Here is an 18,258-nt window from a genome sequence, read left to right as displayed (position 1 = left end):
TGTTGTATGAGCCTGTTTTCTGATCTTGGTTGTCTCTCATGATGCAGGAAACATTGAAATTCCAGTTCTCCGGCATGGACCTGATCTTTCAACACCCACCTCAGTGTGGTGTGCCACTCGGACATCAGACCCTCCATCTGCCAGCCCAGGAGTTGATTATGTCCCCAGCTCCAGAAAAATAGAGTTCAGGCCAGGCAAGACGGAAGAGGTGAGGAGCCACTTAGTCTCCTGATGAGTGTGCTCTGTCTGAGGATGCTTCTTCTCTCTCATGTATGTGCACACTCTGTATTTGCCATTTGACCATTTTGAAAATGCTCTGGAGGCCACCTGAGAATTGTAAATGAAACTGCTATGCAGATTCCCATCAGATTAGCATTCCAGCTAGAAGAGATAGTCAGACAGCCTCTCCTAGGATAAAGGTCGTCTCTTCCCTTTTCTCTGAACTGATATGCCCAGTTTATCTAGAGCGTTGTTGCCATTGATTAGCAATGTTAGAAGAGGTCTGACATAATTTCAGCTTTAGACAGCCAAAAACAAGTGCCAGAAAGGATGACAGTTTCACATTTTTGAAAGTGGGACTTCTGCTTTCCTTCTAGTTCTGCACTCTGACAATCCTGGATGATGCTCAGTACCCAGTGATAGAAGGGCTGGAGACATTTGTTGTTTATCTCAGCTCACCCCATGGAGCTGAGCTGATAAAGCCCTTCCAAGCAATTGTGGCCATTAATGACATCATCCAAGATGGTAAGTTGATAACGCAGTTCTGTCTGGTCCACCTCTCCTCTTACTTAACACTTGCATGCAGCAAGAAGCTAGTCCAAGTGAGGTTACTCCTAGGTCTGATTTAACCTGTTTTCCTGGGATCCTCTCGTTCCATTTGGATGCCCTGTTTCTGTCCATGCATCACTGTCCACATGAGCTTGGACACTTCAGAAGTGCAGAACATGAATTCTGCTGTAGCATTCACTCACTTTTAGCCACAGTCCTCTGCACAGAGCTCCATTCTCCTTCATGCTTTCTATGTACTTTCTATGTACTTTCTATGTAACTATGTGAGGATGTTTCATCTCCTGTTTGTTGTTTCTCTTCATTCCTCTCATCTCCTGTTTCTGTTCCTCTCTCATGTTTGCTTCTTTAAGGACAGCACACACTGTATAATCTAACTTTGTGCTCCTTTATGCTGCTATAGCTATATCTTCTATGTCTGTTAACAGACAGTAGGATAATGTTTTGAGACCTAGCACATATTTCAGTACTGAGTCCTTATGTAACCCCTTCTTGACATGCCCCCCCAAACACAATCCCTGCACTGCCAGCCCTGTCTTGCTCTTCAGCACATTGGAACAGCACCACAGTGTTAGAGAAGGAGCAGGTTTCAGGAGCCACTGAAATAAGTGACTTAAAGGCTATGAATAGGGACATTTTTGCTGTGGGGTCAGCTAGCCCTGTGCTCTTAGGAAGGCAGGTAGCAGTCATGATCACTTGTTGAAATGAAATCCTTTACTGAGTCATAATAAAGCTGCCATTTCATTCTTTGTCTGTCAGACTGTGCAGCAATTCTCCTAGGCTCTATATGCCTTGTTCACTTCCTGGCACTGTGGAGCTGACTTGTCACTCTGGGATTTCAGCATTGCCTGACTTTTTTTTTTTTTTTTTTTTTTTGTGTGTGTGTGTATGTGTGTGTGTGTGTGCTTTGTGCAGTACCAAGCATGCAGTTCACCAAGGATGTGTTCACAGTGAGGGAAAAGGAGGGTGCACTACACATCCCCATCTTCCGCACCGGCGACCTGAGCTATGAGTCCTCTGTGAGGTGCTACACCCAGAGCCAGACAGCAGAAGTCATGGAGGACTTTGCAGAGAGGAGAAATGCAGACGAGTCCCGTATCACTTTCTTGAAAGGGGAGAAGGTGAGCTGAACCTGGCTTACAGGGAGAGTGAAGAACCTCTGAAAGGAGTGGTGCAGATCTCCTCCTTGACTCTGCATTGTTAGAAGGAGCTGACAGTGGCTGTCAGAACTGGTTTTGTAGATGCTTACGTTCATAAATCGTTCTGGTTCTGGAAATATGACTTGTCTCTGAATGAAGGTCTTTGTTTCATAACAAAACTGTTTAAGATGTGAAATGCAAATCCTCTGTCAATCAGACTCAGAGTTGTTGTAGCAAACAAGGATGGATTTGTGGAAGTAGATGTTTTCTGTACTCTGTCTTGTCACGTAATTGCGTTTCTCCACACGGAGTAGCCTTAAAAATAGAAGGGTGCCTCTTCCAACTGACTGACAGTACTCAGACATTAAATCCAGACAGTGAGGAAACAGAGTCGTCTTCCAGTGGCTTCAGGGAATTTATCAGTGTCTTCTATTGTCTCCACTTGGCTTTAGGTGAAAAACTGCAGTGTTTACATCAGAGATGACTCTGCCTTTGAACCAGAGGAGCAGTTCCATGTTTATCTTGGTAGTCCGCTTGGAAACCATTGGAGTGGAGCTAGGATTGGGAAGACAGACATGGCAACTGTGACCATCACCAATGATGAAGACGGTAAAAGAGTAGGCTCAGCAAGGTTGTGGGAGCTGTGGTTTAGGGTACGGTTCCAGGGCCATTAACACAGTCTCATCAAGCTCATTCTCTAATTACATGAACTCCTTCAATCACATGGTTCCAGCAGATCTATTTTGTTATTTCTTATGGAAATACCAATTTGTCTGCTGGAGAACTACAGACTTGTATGCTAGACCATCACGTGGTCACTGGAGTTGGGGCTTTGTGCACTGGTCTAATCGTATGGGAGAGATCAAGTAACACCCAATTTGATTCAGTTTGTCCCAAGCTCCTGCAATTGTATAGGTCACAGCTGTACTTCTTCTGGGAGATGTTGCCTTTTCTCCAGTGTCTCAGCCTGGAGAGACCCACGATGAAAGAAAGGGGCTGCCAGGGGTGATATGGAATGGAGGCTATAGAGCCACTGCATGGAATGGATTGAATACATATGGTTCCATGGAAGGCAGGGGCGTAAGATTTTTGTGCCATACTCTGAAGCGCAAAGCATAGGAATGGGGCTTTACCCCACTCTTTGCCCTAGTTCACATCCAACCCTTACAGCTGCACCTTTGGCCCCTGCTTTGAGGAGCCCCCTGCTCTGAAGGCATGTAGATACAGTCTAAAAGGAGCTGGACTTGGCTCAGCCCAGTTGCTGAGTACAGTTAGTTCATTTGTAAAAAGCTGCGGTGCAAATGTGGGTTTTTTTCTTCACTGCCGTTTCTTTATAGCACCCACCATTGAGTTTGAGGAAGCTGCATACCAAGTACGGGAGCCACCTGGACCAGAGGGCGTCACTGCTTTAAATATCAAAGTGGTCCGGAGAGGAGATCAGAACAGGACCTCAAAAGTGCGCTGTAGTACTCGTGATGGCTCAGCTCAGGCCGGAGTGGATTACTACCCTAAGAGTCGAGTGCTCAAATTCAGCCCAGGTAAAGAGTTCTTGGAGGGCAGATGGGAGCTGGTGGTGTCACCAGAGATATTTAGCGTATATTAGGAAGGAGCACTGAAGGGAAACCTTAGATTTGGACGAAGAGACTTGTTGTATTAGACTTGCAACAGAGCACCAGTTGAACTGCTCCTACTGAAGTAAACTGCATGAACTGTAAGAAGATAAAATAATACCTTTAGATTCAGGGGTTTAAATTCGATTTGGAATTTGCTCTTGGGTTCTTCACAGTATTTGTGGGAGAAAACACGCAGTTCTTCAGCTTGCTACAAGTGGAGTGTAAAACTTTTCCCCTTTACTTACAACAAATGTAACGTGTCATTCTTTTCCAACCTTAGTGTTCTGTGATTTCCCCACTCCCCTTGCTGTCTTAATCATTCTCAGGTCAAACACCTCAAAGTAGAGGCTTCTTTGAGCACCGGTGCCCTCTGCTCAAAATGCAAAGTACTCAGCTGCTATCCAAGCAGGAGAGCAGTGAGAAGGAGGGAATGAAATCCTAGAGGTACAGAGCTCTTTACTGAGCAGGCAGTAGATACTTGAGGAGACAGAAAGATGATTGAGATTTCTGCTTGCTGGAATTAACAGTACATGAAAAGATGGGAAGGCCATCTCAAATCTTGCCTAGTTTTCTCTTGTATACATTCTGTCACTTGATTTGTTTTGTTTGTGGTTTTCTGGGGTTATTTTTCTGGGTTTTTTTGGTGGTGGTGGTGATGGGGTTTTTTTGGCTTTTTTTTTTTTTCCCCTGGTAATGTATTTCAAATATACTACATGAGAACTTAATTTTAAAAGTGTGATTCTTCCGGGCTGCAGCCCTATGTGCTGCTGCAGCTGTAGCTTTGTGATGCAAGCCGGCTGATTTGTTGGATGAAGAGCCCTTAGAACAGTCCTCTGTACCAGAAGCACTGGGTGTCTGGCAGAGCAGTCCTTGGAGGTTCAGCAGAGATCTTTCTGAATCCTCTAAGAGCATAGACCATGTTGCTAAAACAAAAGCTGTCACAAAACAGTTCTGCCTACTGGTATGAGAGGGAGTAGAGATGCTGACCGCAAAGGTGGGATATTCTTTGGATCATAGACTTTTACTACAGACAGCTAATATAAGGCAGGCATTATTAATCCTCAGAGTGCCTCTGCTAGTAAATTTATCACTTGATCAATCAGATCAGTTGTCATAGTTAAAGTTTTATGTATAAACTCCTGTGTGGAAAAGGCTGAATTATTAGTAGCAATGAGTGGAAATAAAATTTATAACGTGTATTTTATCAGTGTATTTCAGTGGCCACGGCATAGATGAGTTCTGCTTTTTTTTATGAGAGCTTCAGAGCAATATCCAGTGATGAATTCTCTGTTTTTCTTGCATTTACTCTCACAGGTGTGGACCACATCATGTTTAAGGTGGAGATTATGTCCAACGAAGATCGGGAATGGCACGAGTCCTTTTCTCTGGTGCTGGGTCCAGATGACCCAATAGAAGCTGTTCTTGGAGATACCAGCACTGCAACAGTGACTATTTTGGATCAGGAGGCATCAGGCAGCCTGATTCTGCCAGCACCTCCTGTGGTGAGTTGCCCATTGCAATGAATGTGATTTAGTACACTTCAAGTACAGAATCAGAACTCTTGTACAGTTTCTGAAAAAAACATTAAGAGCTGCAATGATGCAGCAGGCTCAGAGTGAGTAGGAAGGATTGCCTGTTGTGCTACTCCCGTCAGACCCAGGCAAATGCTCCTATCTTGCATCTATACAGGTTGTCTCCCTGGCTGATTATGACCGTGTGGAAGAAGCGACCAAGAATGGTGCTAAGAAATCCCCTTCTCCAGGCTATCCGCTCATCTGTGTCACTCCCTGTGACCCTCACTTCCCCAAGTTCATGGTCATGAAGGAGCGCTGCAGCGAGGCTGGGATCAACCAGTCTTCCATACAGTTCAGCTGGGAAGTAGCAACCCCCACAGATGGGAATGGGGCCAGGTCGCCATTTGAAACCATCACTGACAACACACCATTCACCAGTGTCAACCATAAGGTATGTGGCTAGATACTGGTGTGGCCAAGCTACAAAAGCATGTGGTGTAAGTCAGCAGAGCGCTTGGAACAGCACTGTCAGTCTGTGTGTTGTGTGATCACTCACCTGTGAAGTCTGGCGCTTGGAAAAGTGGCTGTGCTTGAGGGTGGAGCTCAATGCTCTGATGCGATCTGGAGTATCAGCTTGTGCCTGTAGGGTTGTCTGCTTTCTTCCCATCCAGCTCAAGTGGAAGTAAAGGCATCGCTCCGTTAGTTTAGCCTGTGTTATTCCAGGCGCTCGTTTTGCTGCCTTGCTCCATGTGTGGCCTCAGACTTTCCTGTCCCTACACTGTTCATATCCTGCCCCACAAGCAGAATTACTGTTTTCATCTGGGGATTTTCCTGAGTTCTCCCAGCTGTGGTGTCTCAGCTCTTTTCAAGCATTTGGGTCTGTTTCGAGATGATGCATACTCAGGTATGAATGGTGCATGCTTTGGTAACACAGAGATTAAAATCTCAGATTTGTGAGCTAGTATGAAATATGAAGGCCTCTTTAGAGAAATATTTTTCTTCGGGCTTCAGAAAACTTAGCACTGTTTCACTGAGCCTGCTGAAGGCATTACTTCTATTGATGCAGGAAGCAACTATGAACACTCAGACATTCGAGCAAATCCCTGGAGGCAGGGGATAGGTAGACCTTTGCACGTCAGGTTCCCTCTTCTCTTTCCATCACGTGTATGGGCAGGCTTAAGCAGCTGTAAAGCACCCAGCATATTCAGGCACCTTTCACAGTTGCAACCTCAACTCAAGAGAGGCAGACACTGGCATGCACATGCTCCCATTTTGCCTGAATGCAGTTGTCTGTCTCACGTCTGTGCTGCTTCAAAACTCCAAGTGTTATTGTGACCTGGAGAGATGTCGCGGAGCTGGTGCATTTGACCCAGGAGCACATGGCTCTCTCCTTGCTCCCTGCAGGTGCTGGACAGCATTTATTTCAGCCGGCGGTTCCACGTGCGCTGTGTGGCCAAGGCTGTGGACAAGGCTGGCCATGTGGGCACCCCCTTGAGGAGCAACGCAGTTACTATAGGGACAGACAGTGCCATCTGTCACACTCCTGTGGTCGCTGGGACAGCTCGAGGCTTCCAGGCACAGTCATTTGTTGCCACTCTGAAGTACCTGGATGTCAAACACAAGGAGCATCCCAACAGGTATAAACCTGGAAGAGAGTACAATCCTTTGCCAGGCCTTTTGGGGTGACAGAGCTTGCCTGAGAGTTGCCACTGCCAGGCTTACCGTGTCTGCTCTGCACTGCTGTGTGGTACAGGGCTCCCATGCCTGCTAGCACTGCTTTTTCTTCTTCTTATCCACTCTTTGTTCCAGGATCCACATCTCGGTTCAGATCCCGCACCAGGATGGTATGCTGCCTCTCATCTCCACCCTGCCGCTACACAATCTGCATTTCCTACTCTCTGAGTCCATCTACAGACACCAGCATGTCTGCTCGAACCTGGTCACCATCAGAGACCTTAAAGGCATCTCAGGTAACCTTTTAAAACCAGCTTTTATTTGCACAACAGGGGAGTATAGAGAAACCAGTAACAATAATACACAGCAAGCTCTGTCTTCCTTTGGGCTCAGTTGATATTATGGAAATAATAATTCCTGTAATAAATAACCTTCCTGTGCTAATAGCAATGATGCTCTGTTGTAACTGAGTTGCTCTGTTGAAAATGAGGTACTGCACAGGAATGTTTAAATTATAACAGGGCTAAGCAGCATTGCTGCTTGAAGAGGCTGTAGGTTCACATCATGTTGCTGATGTTCGCAGAATCACAGAATTGTAGGGGTTGGAAGGGACCTCTAGAGATCATCGAGACCAACCCCCCCTGCCAAAGCAGGTTCCCTACACCAGGTTGCACAGGTAGGCGTCCAGGCGAGACTTGAATATCTCCAGAGAAGGAGACTCCACAACCTCCCTGGGCAGCCTGTTCCAGTGCTCCGTCACCCTCACCGTGAAGAAGTTCTTACGCACATTCGTGCGAAACTTCCTATGCTGCAGCTTATGTCCGTTTCCCCTCGTCCTGTCTCCACGTACCACCGAAAAGAGACTGGCCTCACCGCCACACCTCAGATATTTATAAACCTGGATCAGGTCCCCTCTCAGTCGTCTTTTCTCAAGGCTAAACAGACCCAGTTCACTTAGCCTTTCTTCACAGGGGAGATGCTCCAGGCCCTTCACCATCTTTGTGGCCCTCCGCTGGACTCTTTCCAAGAGATCCCTGTCTTTTTTGTACTGGGGAGCCCAGAACTGGACACAGTACTCCAGATGAAGCCTTACCAGGGCAGAGTAGAGAGGGAGGATCACCTCCCTCGACCTGCTGGACACGCTCTTCTTAATGCGCCCCAGAATGCCATTGGCCTTCTTGGCCGCGAGGGCACGCTGCTGACTCATGGCCAACCTGTCATCCACCAGGACACCCAGGTCCCTCTCTGCAGAGCTCCTCTCCAGCAGCTCATTCCCCAGCCTGTATTGGTGCATGCAATTATTCCTCCCTAGGTGTAAGACCCTACACCTGCTTTTGTTGAACCTCATCCGGTTTCTTACTGCCCAGCTCTCCAGCCTGTCCAGGTCTCGCTGAATGGCAGCGCAGCCTTCAGGCGTGTCAGCCAATCCTCCCAACTTCGTATCATCAGCAAACTTGCTGAGGGTGGCCACTATCCCCTCATCAAGGTCATTGATGAAGATGTTGAACAAGACCGGACCCAGCACAGACCCCTGGGGGACACCACTGGTTACAAGTCTACTGTTCTGCTTTTCAAACCTGTCTCTGACATCCATGTGGATAGAGGGGAATCTGCAGGAAGTCTGTTTCACTGAGCTCTGCAGTTTGGCAAGAAGAAGCAGCAAGAGCAAGGTCGTTGCTAGGGTAAATGCCAGAGCTAGAAAAAATAAACAGTTTATGTCTCACATTCGGGGCAATGTGGCCTATGGTTGCTCTATGGAGGGCAAAGGGTTGTTGCATTTCACTTTTCATTTCATGCTTAAGCTGTTCTACCTTTAAGCTTAAAATTTAACTTCACTCTTGAATTAATAGGTTTATAAGCTTGCTTTTTAAGATTCTTAGTGCATTCCTGTAACGTTTTCACCCTTGAAGATCTGTGTATGTTCAGTTTGACCTCTAGGGTGATGGAGAGGAGACATTAAGTCCTCAGTATACTAAAAATCACTGACATGACTTGAGAATGCGAGTGGGACTTCAGTGCCCAGCTCAAACTCTTTAAGATCTGAAGGCCTTGTATCTCTTACCCCTAGAGGCAGGATTCCTTGATGAAGTAACATATGAAAGCATTGTTCTTGGTCCTGGTTATGACCGCCCTTACCAGTTCGACCCCACAGTGAGAGAGCCAAAGACAATCCAGCTGTACAAGCACCTCAATCTGAAGAGCTGCATATGGACCTTTGATGCCTATTACGACATGACTGAATTAATTGATGTCTGCGGAGGCTCTGTAACTGCTGATTTCCAGGTAAGATGGCATATCCTGAACTCTTCATGTCATCCAGATCTTTGTCCATTCTGTGGCAGACCTCCATTGTGTGTTCATGAATACATGCTTGGTATTTCTGCTGCTCTGCTCTGTACAGCTGAAGCACGTTTTTTTCCTCCTTTACCAAGAGAAAAACAGTATTTGTGAAATAAACATAATTCACTTATTTTGATTGGGATAACGTAGGCTTTATTCTTTTACTCTTTAGAGTGCTTTTTTTCCTAACATAAGGATATCCTGGAAATGCAAAACATTGAGACCTGCATTCTATTCTTTAACAACTGTTAACATATTCTTCTCCCATGTGAATGAGCAAAGAACAGAGCAGAGGCTATGTTCAGTGGACAGAAGCCATTGAAATTTTAAAGTAATTCCTTAATTAATTACCATCACATCAAAAGCCAGAAACATTCTCTTGTAAAATAGGGGTTTTCACGACAAACGTGTTTCACTGCCCTCTCATGGACAGATTATAAATGTCCATCTCACTCAAATGAGTCTTATCGGCATTATATTCTTCTGTTGAATTTCTAGTCAGAAAATTATGGTCAACATAGTCTGTTTTAATTTCTGCTGGTCTGGAATATTTTGTTAACTTCTGTAGCTCCAGTTATTTACACAAATCCAGAGATGCTCCTTGACCTGAGCAACTATGTAATGTAATATGAGGAGACTGGCACCAACCAGTCTGGAATGTCTCTCTGAGCTCTCTGAGGGCTCGCACAATACGACTGTGCCCCACAGATCATAAATGCTGTATACGGAGCCAGAGACCTGTTTCAAGTGTTCTCAGGGCAGTTCTGAGGAAGCAGAATTGCTTCATTTTAAATCATGGAATTGGAAACTCTTTTCGAGGTAAAGCTGTGAGCACAACTCCCTTTGTTAGGTGGATTAACGACAGCAGCGTGTTTTAGCACTTGCTCTTATGTAAAATACACGAAAGCACTTTGGTCAAACCTGCAGAGAAGGTTCATGTGTGAATATCTGACCTAATTGTAGGGTTTTTCTAGTATGTGAGGAGTGCTCTCTATTTGTATACTTCTTTATTATTATATATATTATTATAACATCAGTTCTTTATTATTTATTTTTCAAATTATCGTCTAGTGATAAATGTTCTACAAATTAATTGTTTTTAATGCAAATTCCTGCATTGTAGTGGAAAACTTGTATGCCTCTGATTTCCCAGAAACATTGTGGGCATTTTCATTTTATGTTCACTGCAGATGTTCAAAGCCACATATTAAAGGGTTCTACAAAAAAGTGTGATGCATATACTTTCAGCTGATCCTGGACTCAAGCTTTCTCCCTCTTTCTAGAAGTTTGGTGAGGGTTCCCACAGTCAGAAGAGCCTACTTAATTTTGGGTCCACCATGGGAGCAGTGAACCTGGAAGCTTTGTTGAGCCTTTTCTAAAATTCTGCCCTTCAGTAGTCAAGTAACATTGCTTGCTTGATAGTATTCAGTTAGTGCAGTCAGCCTGGAAAACACTCGGATTTATAAAGTTTTTTAAAAATACTTCTATTGTGTGATATGAAAAGTAGCGTTCCCCAGCCTGGTCGCATCTGCACCACAGAGCTTGTGTGACACAGGAGTACCAAGGAAGCTACAGAGGTGCATGGCACGTAGGGCTCTGTGCCACCATCCCCTGTGCGTCTGTGTCTCACATCTCATTGGGCTGCAGTCTGTAATGTGGATGTAGATGTTTTATTCCTATAGTGAATAGTTCAGATGTTGAAAGGAAGGGAAAAAGATTTGCCCCTGACTGCACCAATGTGCTTGGTCTCATCTCACCTCTACTAAATAGGAGTCTTTTGTTGCAGACACTGTGGCTCTTTTCCCCATTTGCAGAGCAGAATGTGAAGAAAGAGGGTGCTGCAAGTCCAGGCCAGTGTCTCTCCTTTGAAGACTGCGTAATCATCTGCTTGTGTTCTGTTGACAGGTACGGGACTCTGCTCAGTCCTTCTTAACAGTCCACGTTCCCCTTTATGTGTCCTATATTTACGTGACAGCGCCAAGAGGTTGGGCTTCTCTTGAGCATCACACAGAGATGGAGTTCTCCTTTTTCTATGACACTGTTCTCTGGAGGACAGGTACGTCCAAGGCACTTGAGAGTGTATATGAGTATTGTTTTCTTCTCAGTTTTCCCTTTTTCTTAGTTTCTACACTGGCACTACAGTCCCGAGTCTGGGTAGCATGCAGTGTCAGTCCAGTTGTGCTTGCATTTGTGAAAGCTTAGTAAGGGAGTTGTCATTTCTCCCAGCATCTGTTAATGGGAACAGTCATCACTGAGATAGTGCAGGAAAAGAGCTAGGTGTTCATTGGAACCTCCACAACCAGGCACAGGTTGCTCCCCATGGACATTTGGCGTGGTTTCTCCAATGCTTTCCACTGAATTCTGCAGTTGTGATCCTCAGCCTCCTAGCTGTCACAGATTGACTTTTTCACGTCATAACCGCAGTACTGACAGTGGTGGGTCCCATACTGCGCCTGTCCTCCACTGCTGGTGACATCCAAGACCTAACATCACTGTGTGTATTTATGGTTTATCCTTTGCCTGTCAGTCTTCTATTTCCAGCTCATTTATTTTTCTTTCCCACAATATCTTGAAGTGTACAGCTGACTCATCTGAAGGATGATCTCAGCTCCTTTTTGGAGCTCTCTCAGATGCTTCTGGAGCTACCTAAGGCTGACTGACACCACGTGAGGACTACTATGCCATGTGTCCTCCACATTGACTTTGTTCTTGCTGTACCACACAGGGATTCAGACGGACAGTGTCCTCTCAGCCCGGTTGCAGATAATCAGGATCTACATCCGTGAGGATGGCCGACTGGTTATTGAGTTCAAGACCCAGGCCAAGTTCAGAGGTGAGAATGAATATTAGTCCTGATGAAGAAGGAGAGCACCATGAGAATGCAGCCCCAGTTTTGAAAGCGCAGGTAGTAGAACAAGCTATGGCTAAGGTCAGTGTTCATGATCAGAGTATTTCTGTCCAAGAGCTAATTTGTTCTTCCTTTTACTAGCCTCTCAGCTTAGAAATACTTCACATTTTTCACTTTTAACTTCACAAACTTTACACCTAACGTCAGTGATTGAGCTAGGACCCTCATAAGCCCTTGTTGGTTTGGATATAATTATTTCCATTAGATTAAAAGCCTTTATCTAGCAGCAGGTGTCTTACATAGAGACTGCCTTTTCCATTTTCTCTTGTCCTTGCCAAGGCAGGGTAGCTCCACGTCCTCTGCTGTTGGCTCACATAGTTATCACACAATCACAAAATGGCCCGGGTTGGAGAGGACCCCAATGATCATGAATCTCCAACCCCCCTGCCACATGCAGGGCCACTAACTTCCGTATTTAATACTAGACCAGGCTGCCCAGGGCCCCATCCAACCTGGCCTTGAACACCTCCGGGGACGGGGCATCCACAACCTCTCTGGGCAGCCTGTTCCAGCACCTCACCACTCTCATAGCAAAGAACTTCCCCTGGACATCCAACTTAAATCTTCCCTCTATCAACTTAAAATCATTTTCCCTTCGTCCTGCTGTTATCTATCCTTTCAAAGAGTTGACTCCCCTCCTGATTATAGGCTCCCTTTAGGTACTGAAAGGCTGCAATGAGGTCACCCCGCAGCCTTCTTTTCTCCAGACTGAACAAGACCAGCGCCTTCAGCCTGTCTTTGTAATTGTACCACCAGCCATTCCCTAAAACAAGAAAGTAGAGCAGCACAGTGACAAGTCATGGGAACAGGGGCATCCCTTGCCAGCCTGGAAATTGGTATTTGGGAGTAGCAGGCTGCAGAAATACCCAAGTTTGGTTCCACCTCAAGCCAGTGTACTTACCAGAAGCTAAAATCTGCACTTGGATGTGAAGTACCAATAGCTGAGGTGCTGAGCAGGTTCTAAAGTTGCTCCTAATGAGAGACCTGGGGTCTCTCTTCCCCTGTGCTGCTGTGTGCATTGTGGTATCTCCCAGTGCCTTATTGTCATCTCCTTGTCCTCACTACAGGGCTCTTTGTAATGGAGCACCACAGCTTGCCAGATGTGAAGTCATCTTTAATGACTCCAGACCATCTGGGAGGGATCGAATTTGATCTCCAGCTGCTATGGAGTGCTCAGACTTTCGACTCTCCCTATCAGCTCTGGAGGGCAACCAGTTCTTATAACAGGTGAGGACCACAGGCTCAGCTCTTCAGGCCGTCTTTTTTATTACTGTTTCAGTCTTTTCCTTAATCTATGTTCCTTGCACTGAGGATCAAATTAAACATTGTCAATCAAATTTGTTCCTCCTGCACCTGCTAAATGAGTGTTTCTAGAGTTTGGGTTAGATCTTACTATGAACCCTCCTTGCTCCACTAATTTGGAAAATGTGGATGATAGGCAACTGTATCAGGGCGTGGAACGGTCTGGAGTTTGGTTTGATGATGATGGTGTCTCCTGTCTGTTCTCAGGAAGGACTACTCTGGAGAGTACACAATCCTCTTAATTCCTTGTACTGTGCAGCCTACGCAGCCATGGATAGAGCCTGGAGACAAGCCTCTGCCCTGTACAGCTCATGCTCCTGAGCGGTAAGGAGTCACCATTTTCACCTCTGAACCCAGTTTTGGGTTATTTGCATGGTCCCAGGAAGCAGGGGATGCACCACAAGAGCAGGAAGGGAAGGGCCGTAACCACCCTTATGGGCTCTCAGCCAAGCGGTTTTCAGCCGTGGGGCTGCAGAAACCTGGGTAATTGTCAGAAAGCCTTAGGTGGTTGTGTGGAGCACAATACTGTTACTTGAAAACCAAGCAGGGTGAGAGGCAACAGGCAAGCTTAGGCTGAATACTGCTGTAGTATAGTCTCCTGGGCTATGAAAGCAGAGTGGGAAAATGGTAAAGCAGATGTAACTTTGTGTCATCAGCATGTAACTTCAGATGCATCTAAACTAAACTTCACCCATTCCCTTTCTGTCTCAATATAGATTTTTGATCCCGATTGCCTTCCAGCAGACAAACCGCCCAGTTCCTGTTGTCTACTCCCTAAACACAGAGTTTCAGCTCTGTAACAATGAGAAGGTGTTTCTGATGGATCCCACCAAGTCCGAAATGTCTCTGGCAGAAATGGATTACAAAGGGGCTTTTTCAAAAGGTACGATTTTTTTCTTGTTCCTTTTGTATTGAATGTTTCTGTTTTCAGAACTTTGGTTTCTTTGAAAAAAGAAGGTATAAGTCAGACTTGGCTTTGCCTCTTGTACAGCAACAACTGGTACTTTGAGCATGTCACAAGAATGTGCTCATGGCAGGGTATTCTGTCATGACAAGATACCCTGTGCACATGGACATGTACAAAAGCACAGCTGCTTGTAGTGGGAAGTGTGTAGCTCTAACAGAGGTTCTCTTGTTGAACTTTTTGTTATCTCTTCCTTGATGTACTTTGGAGAGTTTAACCTCCCAATCTCCTCAGGGCAAATCCTGTATGGCCGTGTGCTCTGGAATCCTGAACAAAACCTAAATGCTGCTTACAAACTGCAGCTGGAGAAAGTCTACCTGTGCACCGGCAAGGATGGCTATGTGCCCTTCTTTGACCCAACAGGAACTGTCTATAATGAGGGGCCTCAGTATGGCTGTATTCAACCCAACAAACACCTGAAACACAGATTTCTCCTCTTGGTAAGTTTTCTGCTCTGGACAAAACCATAATGTGGGGCATTAGGTGCAGTCATGTCTGAATAAGTCTGGTCTCTTTAGCCCCTTGCTAACCTAACAGATGGGGAACTAAATGATGTGTCAGCTTGCGGGGAGAAGCTGCACATCAGGGAGTTCAGAAGAACAGTAAGAGGTTCTTACCGAAATAATGTGCTTGCAGTGCTGTCCTCTGCTTCTGCTTTGGATGCTCTGTCTACAAAGGGATGAGAAGTGAAATGCTGCAGTTTTTTGGTAGTACTAGGCAGACAGGTCCAAGCTGCAAACACAAAGCCAAATCTTCCTCAGTCTTAAACCATGAGTATTTCTTAATCTAAAGCAAAAGAAAACAAATGAGGAAAAAAAGAAAAAAAGAAAAAAAAAAACAAAACACAAAACCCACATATACCAAGGTTTTAAAAATTCTCTTGATCTCTGTTTGTGCTGTGGCACAGGCAGCATACAAAGGGAGATCTATTTACGAGCTGCACAGCATTCCCCTTCATTGCTATGGCATGCTCTCAAGGTGCATTCAGCTCTAATTACAAGCTTTCAAATTAACGTTTGCCAGCATCCTCACTGGCAGCCTTAGTGCTATTAGTTCATCTAGTGTGCATGCCAGCATGAGCTGGCTGCTTTTTTTCCTGATGCTCCACTCTACAAACCTACTATTGAACTGCTCAGTGCTAAAACAGTATGAAGTGCCTAAACATCATGCAGGTTAGAAATACGTCCCATGCAGAAACATAATGATTTAAAAAAAAGTACATGTGTGTGTATGTGGAACTTGGACCTTTAGATTTAATTTCTGGTGTTACCGAGAACACTCAGCTTATGGCTTCCCTTTGGAAAGGTGTGCAGAAATGTCAGGCTGAGCTTTAAAATGCCCCGATGTGTTAGAATTTGTTTTCAAAACAATAATGAGCAATTTTAAGAAAATTGTGCCCACGCATGAGCAAGTGTTTCTGAGTAGGAAATGACATCTTCTAAGGGAATATTTAATTTGAGAGGAGGAAGCCTTGGGATATAAAGTGAGATGAGCTCAGGGAGAGACAACATCAGCTCTGGCAAAAGGAAGCAGAGACACTGGGAGTGTTGCTTTCCTTTATAGTATCACTGAAGCAGCTCTTGAAAGCCACCTGGTTATTCAGGTGCACAGTGTTGATGGCATGCACTCTTGCTCTGATTTTCAGGACCGAAACCAACCAGAAGTCACAGATAAGTATTTCCATGATGTGCCTTTTGATGCCCACTTTGCCTCTGAACTGTCTGAGTTTCACTCAGTAAGCAGCATGCCTGGTGTGGATGGATTTACTCTCAAGGTGGATGCTCTCTACAAGGTATGTACCAAGCGATGTCCATAGACCAGAACTAAGTCCTCTATTAGCTAGCTCAGAGCACTCCGCACCCCTTCCCCCTGGCAGGGCCAGGAGAGCTCAGGTTGTGATTCCCCTCCCTGCTCAGAGGCCGTCTTTAGGACAAAACTTGGAGGAGGCAGGCAGACCACAGCAGGAATTGCCACAGTGGGAGAGACACAAAGGAAACTCTCAATCGAGGGCAGCTATGTAGATCCTGATTTGCCAGTTTTTTCATCCCTCCCCAATGAGGCCCTCTTTTTAGCCTACCTAGCAACCTCCATGGGCTTAAGTCACTTCTTGGCATTCCTAGGGTCACACCATAAATTAAAAAAGGAAACAGTTCAGAATCAAACTCCTGCACAGGAAAATGGAGATGAAGAATATGTTCTGGTAGTTAGGATTTTTTTCAGAGCACTCAGTGAACAGTTAAAATACAGGTTGGCAATGTTCTCCATTAATCATTACAACTGCCAAAGACAGGCAAGAAGACTGAACTTAGTGATAAGTATTGGTGCAGGTGCTTATGCTGCATATTTTTGCTGATATCTGCATGACTCAAAAAAAAAGGGAAAAAAAAAAAATGCATCCAGTTCTGTCTTTACCTAACAAAATCATTTTATCTGACTTCCTGTATGCACATACTCCCTTCCTCACAGGTGGAAGCTGGACATCAGTGGTACCTTCAAGTTATCTACATAATAGGCCCAGAGAGCATTGCAGGGCCTCGTGTTCAGCGATCCCTTACTCACCACTTGAAGCGTGGCCGCAGGGACCTGGTTGACGGTGATGGCAGGCTGATGCTGGATGACTCCTTAATCTATGACAATGAGGGTGATCAGGTCAAGAACGGCACCAACATGAAGTCACTGATCTTGGAGATGGAGGAAGCTGTGGTTGCAGCCTCCTTATCGCAGACAGGTGCTTCCCTTGGGAGTGCATTTGCTGCTGTCATGCTGCTGTTGCTGGTGCTTTTGGGAGTCTGCCTTGTCACCAGGAAGTGCCGGATGCTGCGGAGGAAGAGAGAGGCTGTTCGAGCTGCCCCACAGGAGCACCCTCTGAACACTAAGGTGGAGCTGCCCAAGGGCACAGAGAAGGCAGTGAACAGCCAGTACTGCACCGTGAGGAACATCAATATACTGAGGGAAACAGGAGGCATCTCCAGTGTCAAAAGCAGGAAGGTGAAGCAGGTGAACTTAGAAGTTAAAGTCCACAATAATTTGCACGACGGAACAGAAGTTTAATGGAGCGCATCCTTATGTTTTGTAAAAGCCTTTTATAACCTGTAAAAAGAAAAAAACCCCACAGAAACAAAAACCAAAAGCTAAGTAAGAGTATGCTGGTATTTTTATACTCTCATGAAAAAGGAGGAGCTCTGGCTTTGTGTGATGCACAGCAGCCCAGGCGGTCACTGCTCTGCCTGTAGCTGAACTTCTGCATCACACACAACTGGTCCATCTGATGTTTGAGCAGGGGGGATATACTGCAGGGGCAGAAATGCCCTGGAGAAGGTGACACAGGCCTATGGCAGGGCTGGTTCAGCCCTCACAAGGAGGAGACCACAGTTCCCTGCAGGACTTTGGAGTACTTTTAGTGATCTCTGGGAAACTCATTGTGTTTGTGAATCCACGTTGTTGAGCTTTGAGCACAACAGTGTGTGCGCCAGCAGGATGTGGGAGCAGATTGCCACCTCCCTAGGGAAGAAAGCAAGAGAAGTAATACATCCTTATGTAACATCAGAGGCAGAGTGACTTGATTTGCTTCTTCAAATGAAGCAAAACTACAATACAAGTTGAAACTGCAGCGTCAGTGCTCAATGGGACCTGGGGGTTTGTTCTGCCTGAGCCTTGTGGTGCTGGCAGCTTGGCTGTAGCCCTCTGGGACCTTTGCTACAGTGGTGCTCTCTGGGGTAGTTACGGCAGTTAAGGGACATGAATTGTCACATCTCACGGTGCTACAGAGTAAAGTTTGAATGTGAACCTACCAGAGCGTGACAGCAGTGTTCTTTCCCTGCGCCTCCCTGCCTTCAGCCACCATTTTTTACCTGCTATCTGGTCCTGGTGGCAGCACAGGTGCCCCTGGCACTCTAAAGCAGCCAGAGCCATGTCTGCATATGGCAGCAGTCCTTGGCCTTGGGTGCTGGGTTGTGGCACAGTGGTATGCAAGCCAGCATCAACCATAGCTGTACGGAGCCCTTGGCCGTGGCCACAG

The 18,258-nt window shown here is 45.8% G+C and overlaps 1 protein-coding gene across 1 annotated transcript in view; it reads left to right on the top strand.

Annotated features, from left to right (window-relative positions):
- Window positions 1-18,030, top strand: part of FRAS1 (Fraser extracellular matrix complex subunit 1) — a 167,594-nt gene extending 149,564 nt beyond the window's left edge. Inside the window, exons 57-74 of the mRNA XM_085221937.1 lie at window positions 48-208; window positions 597-744; window positions 1,702-1,907; window positions 2,378-2,534; window positions 3,263-3,463; window positions 4,853-5,040; window positions 5,228-5,503; window positions 6,457-6,689; window positions 6,862-7,022; window positions 8,795-9,009; window positions 10,972-11,122; window positions 11,792-11,899; window positions 13,042-13,201; window positions 13,484-13,600; window positions 13,993-14,159; window positions 14,475-14,680; window positions 15,886-16,032; window positions 16,707-18,030. Of these exons, the coding sequence (XP_085078063.1) occupies window positions 48-208; window positions 597-744; window positions 1,702-1,907; window positions 2,378-2,534; window positions 3,263-3,463; window positions 4,853-5,040; window positions 5,228-5,503; window positions 6,457-6,689; window positions 6,862-7,022; window positions 8,795-9,009; window positions 10,972-11,122; window positions 11,792-11,899; window positions 13,042-13,201; window positions 13,484-13,600; window positions 13,993-14,159; window positions 14,475-14,680; window positions 15,886-16,032; window positions 16,707-17,291 (3,587 nt within the window). The 3' untranslated portion in view covers window positions 17,292-18,030. The remainder of the gene's footprint in view (window positions 1-47; window positions 209-596; window positions 745-1,701; window positions 1,908-2,377; window positions 2,535-3,262; window positions 3,464-4,852; window positions 5,041-5,227; window positions 5,504-6,456; window positions 6,690-6,861; window positions 7,023-8,794; window positions 9,010-10,971; window positions 11,123-11,791; window positions 11,900-13,041; window positions 13,202-13,483; window positions 13,601-13,992; window positions 14,160-14,474; window positions 14,681-15,885; window positions 16,033-16,706) is intronic.
- The last annotated feature ends 228 nt before the right edge of the window (window positions 18,031-18,258 follow it).

The sequence above is a fragment of the Meleagris gallopavo genome, chromosome 4 (genome assembly GCF_905368555.1).
Source record: "Meleagris gallopavo chromosome 4, MGAL_WU_HG_1.1, whole genome shotgun sequence".
In the NCBI taxonomy this organism is placed as follows: domain Eukaryota; kingdom Metazoa; phylum Chordata; class Aves; order Galliformes; family Phasianidae; genus Meleagris; species Meleagris gallopavo.
This window is presented reverse-complemented; position numbering and strand designations above follow the sequence as displayed.